Source organism: Dipodomys merriami, unplaced genomic scaffold, assembly GCF_024711535.1.
Source record: "Dipodomys merriami isolate MVZ:Mamm:240054 unplaced genomic scaffold, mDipMer1.0.p SCAF_82, whole genome shotgun sequence".
Classification (NCBI taxonomy): domain Eukaryota; kingdom Metazoa; phylum Chordata; class Mammalia; order Rodentia; family Heteromyidae; genus Dipodomys; species Dipodomys merriami.
Genome location: NW_027206424.1, coordinates 5,876,756 through 5,897,190, shown reverse-complemented (window position 1 = coordinate 5,897,190; position 20,435 = coordinate 5,876,756). Strand labels below are relative to the sequence as shown.

At 61.3% G+C, this 20,435-nt stretch overlaps 1 protein-coding gene across 2 annotated transcripts in view; it reads right to left on the bottom strand.

Moving 5' to 3' along the window:
• Positions 1–331: 331 nt before the first annotated feature.
• Kndc1 (kinase non-catalytic C-lobe domain containing 1) overlaps positions 332–20,435 on the bottom strand; it is a 54,350-nt gene continuing 34,246 nt past the window's right edge. For both annotated transcript variants that reach the window (XM_070011352.1, XM_070011353.1), the window contains exons 18-30: positions 16,946–17,039; positions 16,763–16,860; positions 16,337–16,554; positions 12,721–12,834; positions 12,073–12,220; positions 11,792–11,968; positions 11,119–11,322; positions 10,614–10,696; positions 9,941–10,091; positions 8,343–8,465; positions 7,491–7,550; positions 5,314–5,471; positions 332–2,018 (exon numbers count right to left, since the gene is read on the bottom strand). In XM_070011352.1, the coding sequence (XP_069867453.1) occupies positions 1,787–2,018; positions 5,314–5,471; positions 7,491–7,550; positions 8,343–8,465; positions 9,941–10,091; positions 10,614–10,696; positions 11,119–11,322; positions 11,792–11,968; positions 12,073–12,220; positions 12,721–12,834; positions 16,337–16,554; positions 16,763–16,860; positions 16,946–17,039 (1,860 nt within the window). In that variant the 3' untranslated portion in view covers positions 332–1,786. The remainder of the gene's footprint in view (positions 2,019–5,313; positions 5,472–7,490; positions 7,551–8,342; positions 8,466–9,940; positions 10,092–10,613; positions 10,697–11,118; positions 11,323–11,791; positions 11,969–12,072; positions 12,221–12,720; positions 12,835–16,336; positions 16,555–16,762; positions 16,861–16,945; positions 17,040–20,435) is intronic.

Here is a 20,435-nt window from a genome sequence, read left to right as displayed (position 1 = left end):
TGCCCGGGTCGGTGGGCCAGGGCAGGCCAGTCCCCGGTGGCCAGCTGCCTCTGCTGTCCTCCCCAGAAGGAAGGTGTGTTCTGTAGCATTGCACAGCAGGGGGTTCGCTTGCGCATAGGCCCAGGAGACGGGGCACGGGTGGGGGGTGGCTTGGGTCTTCTGAGGGGCCTGAATTACGACTGAGTCTACCAGACCTGGGCCCTGGTGCCCTCCAGGGGTGTGACCCCAAAGTTGGCTTCTGTCCCTCAGAGCCTCCAGGGCAGGCCCCGGCGCAGTCTTCCTGGAGCAGCCTGGCCCTCGGGACCCACGGAGCCAGCCATTCAGCCATGTCTTGATAGAAATAACTTTATTTAGAAATCTGTGGTGTGTGAGGTGAGGGGGCCATGCAGACAGCGGAAGCAGGCCTGCTCCTAATGTTGTAAGTCAGCACCCTTGGATGCCACCCGCACTGCACACAGGCCCTGGACCCAGGCGTTGACGGGAGGAGCATCGCCCCGTAGAGATGGAGAGCGGCCTGTGTGTGGCAGGATGCCTTTTCGCAGCACACAGGCAGGCCTGACGTCTCCTGGGGGCCCACTTGGAGATGTGTAGCGTGGCATCGGAAATACAGCACTTCAGTTACGAGTCACCACTTCCCTAGAAATACCACTAGCCGCGTAGCTAGAGTCGCTAATTCTAAGATGCAGAGCAGTCTTAGGGCCTGGGGTGTCTGCCAGTGTGGGGCCTGACCCCGTGGCCCCACTGAGTCAGGGCTCTGCCAGCTGCCGGAGACCATGCACACGGGGAAGGCTGGAGACTCCAGGCAACAGGGGCACGTCCTTGTCTGCCTGGCAAAGCACGGCTGGCCTGGGCGGCCGTGGGAGCGGGGGCGGGTGTGCGCATGCTCAGAACACGGATGGGCGTGCATGCTCCGCTGTGAGGTGGTGCGGAGGCCGGGCTGTGGGCCGTGCAGGGGCCACGCGTGGGCCAGACGCTCTGGGGCCCTGTGTGCTGCCCCTGCCCTGCTGCTGTGCTGGAGTGCCTGCTCCTCCACCCGTCACGGGCTGTTCCCAAGCAGGGGTGGAGGGCACAGGCAGGGCAGGGCCAGGAGCCCCCACAGGGACACAGGCCGCTTCCTCGCCTGCGGGCACCTGGGACCTGGCAGGCTGTGTGGGGTCCCTGGGGGGCGGGCTGAGGGTGAGTGGGAGCGTACACCTGGCAGGGCCGCGTCTTCTAGAAGCCTAGGGCTCCCGTGGAAGGTTCCAGGCTGCTTGGAGCCTGTGGGTACAGAGGTCAGCTTTGGTCAGTTTTCCCACTGAGCAGCTAAGACACCCAGCAAGCAGCTGAGTGTAGGATCTTCTGAGTCAGGCTGGGGTGCTGAGAGTCTGAAGAAGTGATGACAGCTGTGTCCAGGACAGACAGACAGGTCGGGATGAGCCTCTGGGGAAGTGTACTTACTCTATTTCCATGTTACGTATTATCTTTTCTTTCGGAGACAGGGTCTTGCCATGCAGTCCAGGCTCACCATCTTCCTCCCTCAGCCTCCCATTGCTGGGACTGCAGGCATACACCACGACTTCTGGTTTGTCTGGGCTTCACGTTTAAATTCTGTCCCAGCTGGTGCCAGGGCTGGGACAGGCTCTGCCCTCCGTGGGGCCCTCAGGGGTGGAGCAGGCGAGTTTCCCCGGCCTCCAGCTACAGAACCTGAGAAGCTGCCCTAGTGGCTTCTTGGTCCCTGGCTGCTCCCTGCAGGTCGGGTCCGGCTGGACCCGCACCCGCGCCCCGCCCACCCCAGCGGCAGCCTTGGCTACTGGAACGTGGCTTTCATCCTCCGCAGCTTGTCCTGGATCTTCCGGGGGTGCCTCTCACTGGGGGTCTGGTGGGAGTTGGCTCTGCTATCTGCAGCTAGGATGGAAACATCGGCCCCACTGAAGCGGGCGATCCTCTGCTTGAGGTGGGCCTGGAGCTTGGGGTCCGGGCTGAACGTGTAAGGCGTCTCCTGGAAGGCATGCACCTGGCTGGCCACCTTGGCGATGTTTCTGCAGCGGGGAAGGGCAGATGCTCATTGTTCTGCGTTCTCAGGGATGGCTCAAACCAGCTTTTCCAAAATTCACAAGGGGCTCCAGAGGGTCTGATAAGAACAAGCCCCGGGCGGCAGCCTCAGGTTTGGAGGAAGGCCCGAGGCAGATGAGGGCTCTCTGCTGGCTGAGCCTCAGCGCAGCCCAGCGTGCACCTGCTGGGGCGCAGCCTGCCGCCGCAGGCCGGCACACCAGGGGCAGGCAGCACCCTCTCTCCAGTGGGGACCGGGAGGCTCACTGAGTGGACGAAGAGCCAGTTTTGCTCATGAAAGTGGACACAAAACACAGACCATTGCCCCTCTCCTTTCCAGGTAGAGCCACTATAGCTACATAAAAAGGAGATCATGCACGGAGTGGCGAGAGCCACTGTGCCAGGGTCCTCCAGGCCCTACCTGCCCACCGAGGCCGCAGCCTGGCCATGTTGCCCCTGACCCTGTGGATGATGGAGGCAGGAGGGTGGGAGGGGGGATGACGGGCAGAGGATGACCCTGGAGGGAGCACATGTCTAGGCTGTGAGCAGGGGTGCATCCCCACAGCCTGGTCTCTAAGGAGCAGTGGTTCCTGAGGCAGCCGCAGACTCCCCTGGACCTAGGGCACGCCGGTCCCAAGCACTAAGCAGCAGTGGTGGTGTCTGCACCACAGCAGTATGCGCACTGGTGTACAGTGTGCTATCTGCACCACAGCAGTGTGTGTGCACTGCCGTGCAGTGTGCTATCTGCACCACAGCAGTGTGTGCACTGCCGTGCAGTGTGGTGTCTGTGCACCACAGCAGTGTGTGCACTGCCGTGCAGTGTGCTATCTGCACCACAGCAGTGTGTGCACTGCCGTGCAGTGTGGTGTCTGTGCACCACAGCAGAGTGTGCACTGCCGTGCAGTGTGGTGTCTGCGCACAGCAGTGTGTGCACTGCCGTGCAGTGTGGTGTCTGTGCACCACAGCAGTGTGTGCACTGCCGTGCAGTGTGGTATCTGTACACAGCAGTGTGTGCACTGCCGTGCAGTGTGGTGTCTGTGCACAGCCGTGTGTGCACTGCCCTGCAGTGTGGTGTCTGTGCACAGCAGTGTGTGCACTGCCGTGCAGTGTGGTATCTGCACAGCAGTGTGTACACTGCCGTGCAGTGTGGTGTCTGTTCATGACAGCAGTGTGTGCACTGCCGTGCAGTGTGGTGTCTGTTCACAGCAGTGTGTGCACTGCCGTGCAGTGTGGTGTCTGTTCACAGCAGTGTGTGCACTGCCGTGCAGTGTGGTGTCTGTTCATGACAGCAGTGTGTGCACTGCCGTGCAGTGTGGTGTCTGTGCAACACAGCAGTGTGTGCACTGCCGTGCAGTGTGCTATCTGCACAACAGCAGTGTGTGCACTGCCGTGCAGTGTGGTGTCTGTGCACCACAGCAGAGTGTGCACTGCCGTGCAGTGTGGTGTCTGCGCACAGCAGTGTGTGCACTGCCGTGCAGTGTGGTGTCTGTGCACCACAGCAGTGTGTGCACTGCCGTGCAGTGTGGTATCTGTACACAGCAGTGTGTGCACTGCCGTGCAGTGGTCTGTTCACAGCAGTGTGTGCACTGCCGTGCAGTGTGGTGTCTGTGCACAGCCGTGTGTGCACTGCCCTGCAGTGTGGTGTCTGTGCACAGCAGTGTGTGCACTGCCGTGCAGTGTGGTATCTGCACAGCAGTGTGTACACTGCCGTGCAGTGTGGTGTCTGTTCATGACAGCAGTGTGTGCACTGCCGTGCAGTGTGGTGTCTGTTCATGACAGCTGTGTGCACTGCCGTGCAGTGTGGTGTCTGTTCACAGCAGTGTGTGCACTGCCGTGCAGTGTGGTGTCTGTGCAACACAGCAGTGTGTGCACTGCCGTGCAGTGTGGTGTCTGTTCACAGCAGTGTGTGCACTGCCGTGCAGTGTGGTGTCTGTTCACAGCAGTGTGTGCACTGCCGTGCAGTGTGGTGTCTGCGCACAGCAGTGTGTGCACTGCCGTGCAGTGTGGTGTCTGTGCAACACAGCAGTGTGTGCACTGCCATGCAGTGTGGTGTCTGTGCACAGCAGTGTGTGCACTGCCGTGCAGTGTGGTGTCTGTGCACCACAGCAGTGTGTGCACTGCCGTGCAGTGTGGTGTCTGTTCATGACAGCTGTGTGCACTGCCGTGCAGTGTGGTGTCTGTTCACAGCAGTGTGTGCACTGCCGTGCAGTGTGGTGTCTGTGCAACACAGCAGTGTGTGCACTGCCGTGCAGTGTGGTGTCTGCACAGCAGTGTGTGCACTGCCGTGCAGTGTGGTGTCTGTTCACAGCAGTGTGTGCACTGCCGTGCAGTGTGGTGTCTGTTCACAGCAGTGTGTGCACTGCCGTGCAGTGTGGCGTCTGTTCACAGCAGTGTGTGCACTGCCGTGCAGTGTGGCGTCTGTTCACAGCAGTGTGTGCACTGCCGTGCAGTGTGGTATCTGCACAGCAGTGTGTGCACTGCCGTGCAGTGTGGTGTCTGTTCATGACAGCAGTGTGTGCACTGCCGTGCAGTGTGGTATCTGCACAGCAGTGTGTACACTGCCGTGCAGTGTGGTGTCTGTGCAACACAGCAGTGTGTGCACTGCCGTGCAGTGTGGTGTCTGTTCACAGCAGTGTGCGCACTGCCGTGCAGTGTGGTGTCTGCAACACAGCAGTGTGCGCACTGCCGTGCAGTGTGGTGTCTGTGCACAGCAGTGTGTGCACTGCCGTGCAGTGTGGTGTCTGTTCATGACAGCAGTGTGTGCACTGCCGTGCAGTGTGGTGTCTGTTCATGACAGCAGTGTGTGCACTGCCGTGCAGTGTGGTGTCTGTGCACTGCAGCGTGTGCACTGCCGTGCAGTGTGGTGTCTGTGCACCACAGCAGTGCGCGCATTGCCTTGCAGGTCTTGCATGTGCTGGGCCTGGGACCCAGATGGGTCACTCAGGGAGGAGCCCAGAATTGGCCAGGGCTCCCAGGTTGCAGTGGACAGGGGTTTCAAGTGAAGCTGGAAGCAGAGGCTCCCTGAGCACTGGGCCCAGCCACAGGCCGGCCGCCCCGCTGCTCCAATGAGGCTGAGTTATGAAGGGTCTGGACCCCACCGGATCCAGTGAGTCTGCTGGGTCTGTGTTGGGACTGTGAGTACCATTCACGTGGGAAGAACACCGGGAAGCCCTCTGTGCAGAGGAGAGCGTGGGGTCACCTGGGTGGGTGGGGCGGTCCTGGGCAAGGGAGTGCTCGGAGGGTGAAGCTGAGCCCGGCCCGTGGCCGCGGGCGGGGGGCATGCACCTGAGCTTGCTCCACCGGTGGGCTCCGTTGGTCATGGTGAAGCCACCGGTCTCCAGCTGCTGGATGTGCATGGCCAGGAGGCGGGCCGAGGGCAGCGTGGGCTGGGCCCGGAAGCGCCGTCCTTCCATCAGACACAGGCTGTCGCTCTTCAGGAAGACCTAGCCGCCCCGCCAGGGCGCCGCAGGGAGACAGGAGCGGTCGGCCCGGGAGGCCCCTGCCCAGCCGTCCCTGCCGGCGCCTGTGCACTGCCGTGGCCCGGCGTTCTGGCCAAAATGGAGCTGGAGGACCGGGTGAAAGCCCAGACCTGACGCTTGGCTGGCACAGGGCGCTGTCAGCCACAGAGGCTCGTGCCTGGTCCTCTCTCGGGCTGGCTCTAGCAAGAGCCAGGAGGGCCAGAGACTGCTCAGCTGCTGCAGGTGCTGAGTCTGCAGGCGTGGTAATCCACAGCAGAGGAGGAGCAAGAACGCACTGTACTTCCCTGCTCCACACGCTCTGCACGCGCTCACACGTGCCCTCCCCCACTGCACACACACACACTGCACACACGTACCTCCACACACACTGCAACACTGCACACATGTACCTACACACTGCAACACTGCACACACATACCTCCACACACCGCACACACGTACCTCCACACACTGCACACATAGCTCCACACACTGCAACACTGCACACACGTACCTCCACACACCTGCAACACTGCACACATGTACCTACACACTGCAACACTGCACACATGTACCTCCACACACTGCACACATAGCTCCACACACCTGCAACACTGCACACACGTACCTCCACACACCTGCAACACTGCACACATGTACCTACACACTGCAACACTGCACACACGTACCTCCACACACACTGCACACACCTCCACACACCGTACACATGTACTTCCACACTGCACATGTAATTCCACACACACTCCACACACATACCTTCACACACCGCATACACGTACCTCCACACTGCAACACTGCACACACATACCTCACACACTGCACACATAACCCCACAACCACACACATGTACCTCCACACACTGCACATGTAACTCCACACACACACTGCAACACTGCACACACATACCTCCATACACCATACACATGTACTTTCACACACCACACACGTACCTTCACACAGCGCACATGTATCTCCACACACTACACATGTGCCTCCCCACACACACTGCACATGTAACTCCACACTGCACACATGTACCTCCACAACACACTGCACACATAACCACACACACACTGCACACACGTACCTCCACACTCCACACATACCTCTACACACTGCACATACATACCTACATATACCACACACATGTACCTCCACACACTGCACACACGTACCTCCACACACTGCACACACGTACCTCCACACACTGCACACACGTACCTCCACACACTGCACACACGTACCTCCACACACTGCACACACGTACCTCCACACACTGCACACACGTACCTCCACACACTGCACACATAACCACACACACACTGCACACACATACCTCCACACTCCACACATACCTCTACACACTGCACATACATACCTACATACACCACACACATGTACCTCCACACACTGCACACATGTAACTCCACACACACACTGTAACACTGCACACACGTACCTCCACACACTGCACACACGTACCTCCACACACTGCACACACGTACCTCCACACACTACACACATAACCACACACACACTGCACACACGTACCTCCACACTCCACACACACACTGTAACACTGCACACACGTACCTCCACACACTGCAACACTGCACACATGTACCTCCACACACTGCACACACGTACCTTCACAAACTGCACATGTACCTCCACACTGCACATGTAACTCCACACACACACTGCACACATGTACCTTCACAAACTGCACATGTACCTCCACACTGCACACATACCTCCACACACTGCACACGTAACTCCACACACACACTGCACACATACCTCCACACAACACACACGTACTTCCACACATACACACTACATACATGTACCTCTACACACTGTACACACATACCTGCACATACACACTGCACACATACCTGCACACACACTGCACACACGTACCTCCACACACATTGCACACACACTGCACACACACTCTACACACACACTGCACACACGTACCTCCACAGCTTTGAGCTCCTCCATGACCTCGGCGATCTTTGCAGGAAGGATTCTCCAGGCCTGAGATGGAGGCACAGGTGAGCCCCTGGCTGCTGATGCCCACCCGTGTCCACACCCCAGCCCATTGCCTGGGTGAGCCCCTGGCCATACCCACGTCCATGCCCCAGCTCACTGCCCGGGTGAGCCCCTGGCTGCACCCACACCCATGCCCCAGCCCACTGCCCGGGTGAGCCCCTGGCCATACCCACGTCCATGCCCCAGCCCACTGCCCGGGTGAGCCCCTGGCCGTACCCACGTCCATGCCCCAGCCCACTGCCCGGGTGAGCCCCTGGCCGTACCCACGTCCATGCCCCAGCCCATTGCCTGGGTGAGCCCCTGGCCGTACCCACGTCCATGCCCCAGCCCACTGCCTGGGTGAGCCCCTGGCTGCTGGTGCCCACCTGCATCCATGCCCCAGCCCAGGCCTGAGATGGAGGCACAGGTGAGCCCCTAGCTGCCAGTGCCCACCCGCATCCACACCCCAGCCCACTGCCTGGGTGAGCCCCTGGCCACCGGTGACCACCCATGTCCACACCCCAGCCTACTGCCCACCTGTGTCCATGCCCCAGCCCACTGCCCGGGTGAGCCCCTGGCCACCGGTGACCACCCGTGTCCACACCCCAGCCCACTGCCCGGGTGAGCCCCTGGCCACCGGTGACCACCCGTGTCCACACCCCAGCCTACTGCCCACCTGTGTCCATGCCCCAGCCCACTGCCCGGGTGAGCCCCTGGCTGCCAATGCCCGCCTGCGTGCACGCTCCAGCCCACTGCCCACCCATGTCCACGCCCCAGCCCACTGCCCGGGTGGCGCACAGGGCACTGCCTTGCAGACGGGTGCTCCAGCCCTCCTAGGATCTGCATGGCCGTTGCAAAGTTCCTCTGCTCATAACAACATTTCGCAATCAGCAGGAATTTGGACAGCAAGTTCACCTGCAGCTGAAAGGAGAAAAATGACAGCAATTGTTTGTGTTCATTTCTTGGGCTTGATCTTGGGGCCTCTTGCTCTTGCTTGGCTCATAGCTGGTGCTCTACTACTTGAGCCACACCTCCAATTCTGTTTTTTTTTTTTAGGGTTATTAGGAGATAAATGTTCCTCAGTTTTGTCTGATCAGACTGACTCCCAGCCACAATGCTCAGATCTCAGTCTCCTGGGTAGCTGGGTTATATGTGTGAGCCACTGGTCCCAGGCCACACTCAGTGTCTTTAAAAATGCCCCTGCCATGGGTGAGTGTGCCCCTGCCGTGGGTGAGCGTGCCCCTGCCGTGGGTGAGCGTGCCCCTGCCATGGGTGAGCGTGCCCCTGCCGTGGGTGAGCGTGGCCCCTGCCGTGGGTGAGCGTGCCCCTGCCGTGGGTGAGCGTGCCCCTGCCGTGGGTGAGCGTGCCCCTGCCGTGGGTGAGCGTGCCCCTGCCGTGGGTGAGCGTGCCCCTGCCGTGGGTGAGCGTGCCCCTGCCGTGGGTGAGCGTGGCCCCTGCCGTGGGTGAGCGTGGCCCCTGCCGTGGGTGAGCGTGCCCCTGCCGTGGGTGAGCGTGCCCCTGCCGTGGGTGAGCGTGCCCCTGCCGTGGGTGAGCGTGGTCCCTGCCGTGGGTGAGCGTGCCCCTGCCGTGGGTGAGCGTGGTCCCTGCCGTGGGTGAGCGTGGCCCCTGCCGTGGGTGAGCGTGGCCCCTGCCGTGGGTGAGCGTGGTCCCTGCCGTGGGTGAGCGTGGTCCCTGCCGTGGGTGAGCATGCCCCTGCTGTGGGTGAGCGTGGTCCCTGCCGTGGGTGAGCGTGGTCCCTGCCGTGGGTGAGCGTGCCCCTGCCGTGGGTGAGCGTGCCCCTGCCGTGGGTGAGCGTGCCCCCTGCCGTGGGTGAGCGTGGTCCCTGCCGTGGGTGAGCGTGCCCCCTGCCGTGGGTGAGCGTGCCCCTGCCGTGGGTGAGCGTGCCCCTGCCATGGGTGAGCGTGGCCCCTGCCGTGGGTGAGCGTGCCCCTGCCATGGGTGAGCGTGCCCTCTGTCGTGAGTGTGGCTCTCGGGCTGTGTGGGGAAGGGATGGCTGGCTTTCCTTGGCTGGTGTTTGACCCTGTGGGGCTGTCTACCTTGGAGGGGGGCTGTGTACCTTGGAGGGGGGCTGTGTACCTTGGAGGGGGGCTGTGTACCTTGGAGGGGGGCTGTCTACCTTGGAGGGGGTCTGTCTACCTTAGAGGGGGTCTGTCTACCTTAGAGGGGGTCTGTCTACCTTGGAGGGGGGCTGCCTACGTTGGAGGGGGGCTGCATACCTTGGAGGGGGGCTGCGTACCTTGGAGGGGGTCTGTCTACCTTGGAGGGGGGCTGCCTACGTTGGAGGGGGGCTGCCTATGTTGGAGGGGGGCTGCGTACCCTGGAGGGGGGCTGCGTACCTCGGAGGGGTCTGTCTACCTTGGAGGGGGGCTGCCTACCTTGGAGGTGGGGCTGGTCACGATCTCGGCAGCCACCCAGGTGCTGACGTCGTCGCCATGTCTTAGAAGCTGTACCAGGTACTTATCTTGGACGTAGTTGGGTAGGAACAGGCTGCAGGTCTTGGTAGACAGAGACTCTGAAGAGTTGGCTCTGGGAGAGGAACAGCGCGGTCACCTGGGATGTGTGGCAGGGCCCCGCGGATGGGGGACGTGGGGTGGGGGTGGGGCGGGCAGGGACACGAGGCCGGGCCCACGCAGGACCCCGCGAGGGGCAATGACGATAAGCCAGGCCCCCCCACCCCCAAGGACGAGACCCAGCCCAGAGCACCCACAGGGGCTTCCGCTGCCTCCCAAAGGGAGGACTCTGCCCCCTGGGGAGGAGCCACTCAGGTGTGGCCGCTCGGACCCTGGGGTCACTCACCTGGGGAGGGCCTCACGGGCCCTGGGGGCTCTCATCTGGGGAGGGCTGCTCGGACCCTGGGGTCACTCACCTGGGGAGGGCCTCATGGGCCCTGGGTCACTCACCTGGGGAGGGCTTCACGGGCCCTGGGGTCACTCATCTGGGGAGGGCCTCATGGGCCCTGGGGGCTCTCATCTGGGGAGGGCTGCTCGGACCCTGGGGGCTCTCATCTGGGGAGGGCCTTATGGACCCTGGGCGGGGCAGGGCACTCACCTGGGGAGGGCCGCACTTTTATCTGTGACACCCAGGGCCCGTGAATTGAGGAAGTGGACAGGGTGGCACTTCTGAAACAATTCCTGCCAGAGACATGGGAGCAGACGGTCAGCATGCTGTCCGGCCGTCCCCGAGCGTCAGATGTCTGGGCCCTGCCTGCAGTCACAAGCCAGCTGCCTGGCAGGCAGGCCGGACGCCTGTGCTCTGGTTCAGCTGACGAGGGCTGGGTCTGGGCAGGGCCAGAGGAGCTGGGGTTGGCCCAGTCCCAGCCTGTGGCCTGTGTGTCCCACACACCTGGAGCGCAGGCCTTACCCCCTCTCCCCCCCGGCTCGTCCTGCTTCAGGTGGCAGCACTCCCTGACCTGGGCAGCTGGCCAGTGCATCCTGCTGCTGACCTGTGTCCCAGGTGCCCCTGAGCACCCGTGTCCCGGGGCTCATGACACGGCGCCCACGGCTGGCCCGGTGCAGAGTTCTGGGCCCCTTCCAGCCCCGGTGGCCCCACAGACCTGCTGCAGCAGCGTGAGCTGAGTGAAGAGCTGGTGGGTGCTGTGCCCCGTCAGGAAGTAGGGCCCCTTCTCGCTGGCTTTGGCATAGGGACCGTAGAAGTCTTCAAAGAAGCAGGGCTTGGGCAGGGCGGATGCGATGGTGTACTGGCGCTCCTTGTGGGGCAGGGCCAGCCCATTGCCCCGGGGAAGCTTCCAGGAGAAGCTCTGTGGGCAGGCCGGGTGCCCCTCCAGGTCAGACGGGAGGGGCCGGGTGGCAGGGCAAAGACCCGCCAGTCTAGCCCGGCTCTGCTGAGACTGGCTGAGCTGGACCAGAGCAGATCCCTCCCTCCATGCTGTGGCTTGGGGACCTGTCCCAGTCACTTGGGTGGACCCCAGAGGTGCACGGCTGTCCCCCCCACTATTGGACAGACCACTGGATTCCCCAGCAGATTCTCCCACCAGCTCTGTGCCCTGAGGCCTGGGATCACAACAGGACCTGCCCCGCTGCCCCTCACCTCCTTCCCCAGGGTGGCTAGTACCCGCCCAGCAGGGTAGTGAGGGACATGTACAAAGCACACGTGATGTGCACCGGTGTGTGCCTGTGGCCCATGTCTGTGCTTGTGTATGAGTGTGCAGGCGTGTGTGCACGGGCCACACCTCTGTCCGGGAAAGCCCTCTCCCAGCGAAGGCCCACCTTCCGGGAGGTGCCATCCTCGGAGAGCCTCTTACAGAGGCTGTTGAAGGGTCTGGGGTCCTCGGCCTGCTTAGGGTCCTCTAGGTCTGTGTCAGGAGAGGCACAGGCAGCCCGCTGGTCAGTGCCCACCTCCAGGAGGTCTAGCAGGTGCTCAGCAGAGCCGTCCAGGGGCAGGATCTAGGCAGAAACATGGGCGAGGGGGTTGTGGTCACCTCTGGAGCAGGGAGTTGCTCCCCTCTGGGAGCCTAGCCTGCTGGCCAGGCTGCCGGGGCAGCGGTCACCTTGGAAGAGATAAAGTCCTCCAGCCGCCCCAGCAGCCCTGCGTTCCTTGTGAAGTCCACAGTGTAGCAGTCTTCCACCCAGGCCTGCAGGACGCAGAGGCTCCTTCGGTAGATCTTGGCGAAGGTTGAGGTGGGGTCCTGGTGGGCCCTAGAGGCAGAGGAGACCCTTGGACAGGGCCTTCAGCTGGGCGCAAGTGGGTGTACCGGACATGGGTGGTGACTGGCCCGGATGAGAGACCAGAGCCCTCCCTCCTCGCGCCCTCCTCCTCCTCCTCCTCCTCCTCCTCCTCCTCCTCCTCCTCCTCCTCAGTGGTCCTGGGCAGAGCCCTCCCTCCTCGCGCCCTCCTCCTCCTCCTCCTCCTCCTCCTCCTCCTCCTCCTCCTCCTCCTCCTCAGTGGTCCTGGGCAGAGCCCTCCCTCGCGCCCTCCTCCTCCTCCTCCTCCTCCTCCTCCCTCGCGCCCTCCCCTCAGCCCCCCCATCACCCATCACAACACATGGCTCCCACCCATCTCTTCCTCCCCCTCCGGCTTTCCCAGGGGGTCACATGCACCTGGTCTCTGTCAGGGTCATGTGGGCCGCCTTGCCCCTCCTGGGTGGGCAAGATGCCATGGAGCCCGTCTGGCCTGCCCCATGGCCTGAGGGCAGTACCTGGACAGGGTGCTGCTGATGCGGTCCAGGAGGAAGTGCAGGAAGTCGTGCGGTGTGCAGAAGTACCGGAAGGTGTAGAGAAACTGCTGCACGTAGCCCTCGAGGAAAGCACCGCTGTGGGGAGAGCCACCTTGGGCCTGGGCCGCCCATGGACCCGACCCCTCCCGGAGCTCCACGGGCAGCACACGGAGCATGGGGAAGTGTGTTCTGTGTGTGAACATGTGCGAGATTTCTGAGTGGGTATGACTGAGCCGCTTCATGAGTGTGAACAGGTAGTGTGAGATGTCTGTAGGTGTAACCCAACGCGTGAGATCTGTGGGTGAGAGTTGTGTACATGTGCAGATGTAAGAGCTCTGACACTTCTGTGTGAGTACACCGTGTTCTGTGTGAGTACACCGTGTTCTGTGTGAGTACACCGTGTTCTGTGTGAGTACACCGTGTTCTGTGTGAGTACACAGTGTTCTGTGTGAGTATACAGTGTTCTGTGTGAGTACACCGTGTTCTGTGTGAGCACACCGTGTTGTGTGAGCACACCGTGTTCTGTATGAGTACACCGTGTTTGTGTGAGTACACCATGTTCTGTGTGAGTACACCGTGTTCTGTGTGAGTACACCGTGTTCTGTGTGAGTACACCGTGTTCTGTGTGAGCACACCGTGTTGTGTGAGCACACCGTGTTCTGTATGAGTACACCATGTTCTGTGTGAGTACACCATGTTCTGTGTGAGTACACTGTTTTCTGACACTGTGTTCTGAGTACGCCATGTTCTGTGTGAGTACACCGTGTTCTGTGTGAGTATACCGTATTCTGTGTGAGTACACCATGTTTGGTGTGAGTACACTGTTTTCTGTGTGAGTACACTGTTGTGTGAGTACACCATATTCTGTGTGAGTACACCAAGTTCTGTGTGAGTACACCGTGTTCTGTGTGAGTACACCGTGTTCCGTGTGAGTACACTGTGTTCCGTGTGAGTACACTGTGTTCTGTGTGAGTATACCGTGTTCTGTGTGAGTACACTGTGTTCTGTGCGAGTATACCGTGTTCTGTGTGAGTACACTGTGTTCTGTGTGAGTACAGTGTTCTGTGTGAGTACACCATGTTCTGTATGAGTACACAGTGTTCTGTGAGTACACCGTGATCTGTGTGAGTATACCGTGTTCTGTGTGAGTACACTGTGTTCTATGTGAGCATACCATGTTCTGTGTGAGTACACTGTGTTCTGTGTGAGTATCCTGAGTTCTAAGTACACCAAGTTCTGTGTAAGTAAACTGAGTTCTGTGTGAGTACACAGAGATCTGTGTGAGTACAGTGTTCTGTGTGAGTACACCGTGTTCTGTGTGAGTACGTGTTCTGTGTGAGTATCCTGAGTTCTAAGTACACCGAGTTCTGTGTGAGTACACCATGCTCGGTGTGAGTACACAGTGTTCTGTGTGAGTACGCTGAGCTCTATGTGAGTACACCGTGCTCGGTATGTACACAGTTTGGTATGAGTACACTGAGCTCTGTGAGTACACGGAGTTCTGTGTGAGCCCACTGACTCAATTCTACATGAGTAGAATGGATTCTAGGTGTGTATGCCGACCAAGTGTGTTCTATGTGCATACGCTGAGTTCTACACGGAGTCCCTTGAGTAAGTTCTACGTGGCTGCTCTGTGTGCGGTCTATGAGAGCTCACTGAGTGGAGTTCTACGTTGAGTATGTGGGGGCTGTTGGTTGGGGGCTCTTCCACCCAAGTGGTCACATTTGAGATCCTAGCCTTTCCTGTGGTGTGTCCTGTCACTGGCATGGTCCCTGGGTACCTGCCACTGTGCATCCTGGGAGAGGGCAGCCACTGCACACAAGCAGTAAGTGCACTGGTGGACATGTGGAGCACCCAGGGTGCCCACAGGGGCTCAGCCCTGCTGGAGCCAGGGCAGGAGGGAGTCCCCAGAGAGCTCCCAGGGACCCCCACACCTGTGGGCACCTCAGAGAGTCCCACAGCTCCATTGCCCCCACACCTATCAGTGTGCTGGGGCACTGCCAGCCCCGTCACACAGGGGCTTACAGTCTGGGGGACAGAGGTCCAGAAGCCTCACACAGGGGCTGACTGGGGATGGAGGATCAGGACTGTCACACTGGAGCTGACAGTGTGGGGATGGAGGATCAGGAGTCACACTGGGGCTGACAGTGTGGGGATGAAGGATCAGGAGTCACACTGGGGCTGACAGTGTGGGGATGGAGGATCAGGAGTCACACTGGGGCTGACAGTGTGGGGATGGACGATCATGACTGTCACACTGGGGCTGACAGTGTGGGGGATGGAGGACCAGGAGTCACACAGGGGCTGACAGTGTGGGGATGGAGGATCAGGAGTCACACTGGGGCTGACAGTGTGGGGATGGAGGATCAGGAGTCACACTGGGGCTGACAGTGTGGGGGATGGAGGATCAGGACTGTCACACAAGGGCTGACAGTGTGGGGATGGAGGATCAGGAGTCACACAGGGGCTGACAGTGTGGGGATGGAGGATCAGGACTGTCACACTGGGGCTGACAGTGTGGGGATGGAGGATCAGGACTGTCACACTGGGGCTGACAGTGTGGGGATGGAGGATCAGGACTGTCACACTGGGGCTGACAGTGTGGGGATGGAGGATCAGGAGTCACACTGGGGCTGACAGTGTGGGGATGGAGGATCAGGACTGTCACACAAGGGCTGACAGTGTGGGGATGGAGGATCAGGAGTCACACTGGGGCTGACAGTGTGGGGATGGAGGATCAGGACTGTCACACTGGGGCTGACAGTGTGGGGATGGAGGATCAGGACTGTCACACTGGGGCTGACAGTGTGGGGATGGAGGATCAGGACTGTCACACTGGGGCTGACAGTGTGGGGATGGAGGATCAGGACTGTCACACTGGGGCTGACAGTGTGGGGATGGAGGATCAGGACTGTCACACAGGGGCTGACAGTGTGGGGATGGAGGATCAGGACTGTCACACTGGGGCTGACAGTCTGGGGTGGAGGAAAGAAAGGCAGCGAGGACAGGGGTCTTGGCTAGCTACAGTCTGACTTCCTGGGTGGTAGATACCATGTCTATGAACAAGCTTGGCCACTGGTCTAGCTCCTGGGAGCCTCTGGAGGTGAAGGCAGTGGTGGCCAGGTTGGGTGGGAGACTGGGAGCCTCTGGAGGTGAAGGCAGTGGAGGTGAAGGTTGGGAGGCTGGGACCCACAGCTGGCTAATGGGGTGTTTTGACTGTGGCAATTGGGATGGCATCCAGGGTGTACCTCAGTGTGTTTGTTCAAAGCCAAGTGTGTGTCCAGAACCGCGGCCCATCTCTGGTCCCTAGCTTTCCAGCAGGGCTGTGGCAATACACCCTGAGACCAGTATCCGGGCCACACTGGGGCCCGTGCGGCCTGTGTGGGGCCTGCTCTGGCCAGCAGTTGGCCCACATAGCAGGTGGACACTAACACAGCTCCATTCAAACTGTCTTACAAGCCCCGTCTGGCCCACTCCAGAGGGGATTTCCTGCCTGCTTTCACCGCTGGGAGGCCTCTTTTTTTTTCTCCTTTTCTCCCTTTGCTCTCAGAATCTTAGGGCTGTGGGGTCAGCAGGCCCCCCGGGCACCTGGGCGCACCTGGAGTAGAGGTAGGCCATGAGCCCCAGAGGTGTGCCGGCCTGCAGGACGCGGGCCTTCTGCCCACCCCCGCTCGGGGGCCTGTTGACGTTGTAGAAGATGAGGGAGGAGGACTCGTCCAGGGGGCTGAAGTCCAGCGTGTCACAGGGGGCGGCTGCAATGTTCACAATCACGGGCAGGGCGCAGGGCTCCACACCCCAGTGCTCCGCATAGGTGACCTGGGAGGCAGGGGGAGGTCAGCGGTCAGTGCTGGGCCCTGTGGGCTCACCTTGCTGCCGACCGAGGGATGTTGGCGTTTCAAGGCCCTGCTGCCCCCTCCCTTGGCCCGTCTGTGACCCGACGCGGCCTGGTCTGCTGCACAAGGGCAGGAAGGATCCTGTCCTGAAATGCACTCGGTTGCTCTAGGCTGGAGGATGCGCCACTTGCCTGTAAGTACTTCTTGACCAGGCTGAGGAACTGCACCTTGGACTTCATCTCCTCCAGCTGCCCTCGGAGCTTACACTGCATGGCCCTCACCTCGGAGCCTGCGGGCACAGCGGCGCTCGCTCGCGGCCGGCTCGCGGCACGGTCGCTTGCCCGCGGCACAGACCATGCTCAGCCTTCCCTTACCTTTGCCCCGCTTTTCCTTCTGTAAGAGCTTCTGGTAGAACTTCAGGGTCTTCCTGTAGTTTCTTTTCTCTATCATGAGCTGCTGCTCCAGTTCCTAAGAGAGCAGGGAGTGTCAGGCAAGCCCGGCTCACCCCCATGCAGGGGCAGGGGGTGTCAGGCAAGCCCGGGTCACCCCGTAAGAGGGCAGGGGGTGTCAGGCAAGCCCAGCTCACCCCGTAAGAGGGCAGAGGGTGTCAGGCAAGCCCGGCTCGCCCCCATGCAGGGGCAGGGGGTGTCAGGCAAGCCCAGCTCACCCCATAAGAGGGAAGAGGGTGTCAGGCAAGCCCGGGTCACCCCCATGCAGGGGCAGGGGGTGTCAGGCAAGCCCGGCTCGCCCCATAAGAGGGCAGGGGGTGTCAGGCAAGCCCGGCTCACCCCGTAAGAGGGCAGGGGGTGTCAGGCAAGCCTGGCTCGCCCCCATGCAGGGGCAGGGGGTGTCAGGCAAGCCCGGCTCGCCCCCATGCAGGGGCAGGGGGTGTCAGGCAAGCCTGGCTCGCCCCCATGCAGGGGCAGAGGGTGTCAGGCAAGCCCGGCTCGCCCCCATGCAGGGGCAGGGGGTGTCAGGCAAGCCCGGCTCGCCCCCATGCAGGGGGCAGACACGGAAGGCGCGGTGGCTCGAGGGGATGTGTGGCTGGTGCGGCCACCCTGCGGTGTGGGGCACCAGGGCCAGGGCTGTTTGTTTGGCCCAAGGAGAAGAGGAGCCAGGGATGAAGACAAGCCGTGAGCATCCCCGCAGGAAGCTGCCGCACTGGCCCACGCCGAGGCTGTGGCCTGACCCCCAAGGATGCTAGCGCCTGGGTGCAGGCCGGAGGGTAGCGAAGGCCCCACACCTCCGAACCCGACCCTCCCTGAGACCCCGGCCTCCCTGAGACTCGCCCACGTCTGCTGAGATGCATTCCCTCCCCCGGCTGGCCCCAGGGCCCCTCGGAGTCCTCAGACTTCTGCTCAGGACAGGGGCCTTGTGCTCCTGGGGACCAGCTCAGGGCAGGGTCCGCAGGGGCAGACGTGGCTGGCTTCCCCCCACCCACGTGTGGCCTCGGGGGCCTCCATCATCATCAGCCGCAGCAGCCTTGACCAGAGTGCAGTCTGCCTGCCCACAGCCACAGGAGAACCCAGCTGGGACCCTCGCCTCAAGGGCAGCTCCCAGCATGGGGTTGGTGTGTGACTGCCGTTTAGCACCTTGTGGGAACCAGCCACAGCCCGTGTGCACCCTGTCTGAGCCTCCAAGACTCACAGCCATGTGCACTGAGGGGCCCGCCGAGGCTGAGGGCCTGCCCACATACCTGCTGCAGGTCTTAAAGCTATCTTAAAGAAGCCCAGCCATGTGGATTCTAGCTAAGTCCTGTACTCTGGAGCCCACGGCTGAACTGCGGTGGGGGCTGGGCACTGAGGAGCAACAGGTGTCTGCCCAGTCATTTCTAGTTTCTGTATATGCCTGAGAGTGGGCGCACACCACCTACCTAGAATCCGGGTTCTCGCCTGTAATGTGAGTGGGGAGCTTCAGCTGGGACTGGGTGGGAGGGAAGAGGTGGGTGCTAGCCCGTATGGATCCTGACAGCTTCCTCAGGGAGGTGGGTCGGGGCTAGGTCCGTGGGATCCTGCATCCCGGGAAGGAGGGCCAGAGCCGCCACGCTTCTGCAGGTGTCCAGCACCCGCTGGGTTTGAACTGATCTGCAGAGGGGTGCTGGCGGTGCTGGCTTAGGATTTGCCTTCCTGTGCCTCCAGGATGCCTCCTGTGCCTGGTAGGCTGGCCCTCTGGGCGCAATGTCCTCTCTGGGGGGCTGTGGGCCTGTGTGGGCTGGACTCCTGGGACTGTGTGGGCTGGACTCCTGGGACTGGGCCGGGCTGCTCCCACAGGAGGATGGCGCGGGGAGCTGGGCTGGGGCAGAGCGTGAGGAGCGACAAGCCTGAAAAGTCATCAACACCTCGGGGCCCTGCCGCAGACCAGCTGCGGCCCACGGGTCTGCATCCACTCAGGGGGAGTCAGCGGACCTCACGGGGGCTGAGTCCACTCAGCTGAGGTGTACGGGTCTGTGGGGCTCAGGCAGGGGCTGAGTCAACAGAACCTGGGAAGACCCAGCCTCAGCCCCACCGCGCCTCCAGCAGCGTGCCCGGGGGTCATGAGCCTCCACTGTCCTGGTCCAGTTCTGACCTCAGACAGCCGGGCGGATGTCAGGGTCCCATGCCAGGGCTGGGCAGGGGCAGAGCCGTTCCTAGGCTGCACCGTGCCGCGAGCTGCCAGCGACGTGTCTGGGTCTATACAGAGGCAGTCTAGACGATTAGCGTGAATTCAAACGAAGATGCTGGCTCCTTAACTCACACGGGCCAGCATTCCACTGGTGGGCTCAGCAGTAACACCCCCCCCTTCGTGGACAGTGCCTATCTAGAACATTCTGCCAGTGAGGATCCCCACCGACCCTGCAGGAGATGGTGCGGGCATTCCCTACTCTGGAGCTGTGCCCTGCCATGTGCTGGGCAGAGCCAGCCCTGAGGGTGTCCACCCATAATCTCCTGTGACCCTGGCTCTCTGGGACAGAGGCGGAAGCTATGTCCTCCGGGGTGCACAGGGCTCTTCTGTCCCTGGGGGAGGTCAGCCTACACCAGGCCCCATTCACCTTATCACCTGTCTGTGGGAGACACCAGCTAGTTCCTGTCTTCCTGGGGGGGAGTTACATGCTGCTCTCTAGAGCATGGCTCACACCCAGCGAGGTTGGAGTCAACAGTCTCAGTTATAGTTTACAGTCTTGACATTCAAAAATGTCAGCAACACTGCTCATTACTGGATAATAGGCAGGTGTAAAAAATGGTGTTGACCCACCTTAGGAAAATGTACATAACCTAAGATTCACACAAGCTGGTGCTAGTAGCTCCTACCTGAAATCCGGGCTAGTTAGGAGGCTGAGATCTGAGTACTGAGATTCAAAGCCAGCCTGGCCAGACTCCGGGGCTTACCTGATCCCTCCAACAACATAGTCCGGGCTGTGGAGCCTTCCTGATCCCTCCACCAGCATAGCCCAGGTTCCAGAACCTTCCTGATCCCTCCACCAGCACAGCCTAGGCTCAGGAGCCTTCCTGATCCCTCCACCAGCACAGCCTGGGCTCTGGAGAGCCTTCCTGATCCCTCCACCAGCACAGCCTGGGCTCAGGAGCCTTCCTGATCCTTCCACCAGCACAGCCTGGGCTCAGGAGCCTTCCTGATCCTTCCACCAGCACAGCCTGGGCTCAGGAGCCTTCCTGATCCTTCCACCAGCACAGCCTGGGCTCAGGAGCCTTCCTGATCCTTCCACCAGCACAGCCTGGGCTCAGGAGCCTTCCTGATCCCTCCACCAGCACAGCCTGGGCTCTGGAGCCTTCCTGATCCCTCCACCAGCACAGCCTGGGCTCTGGAGAGCCTTCCTGATCCCTCCACCAGCACAGCCTGGGCTCAGGAGCCTTCCTGATCCCTCCACCA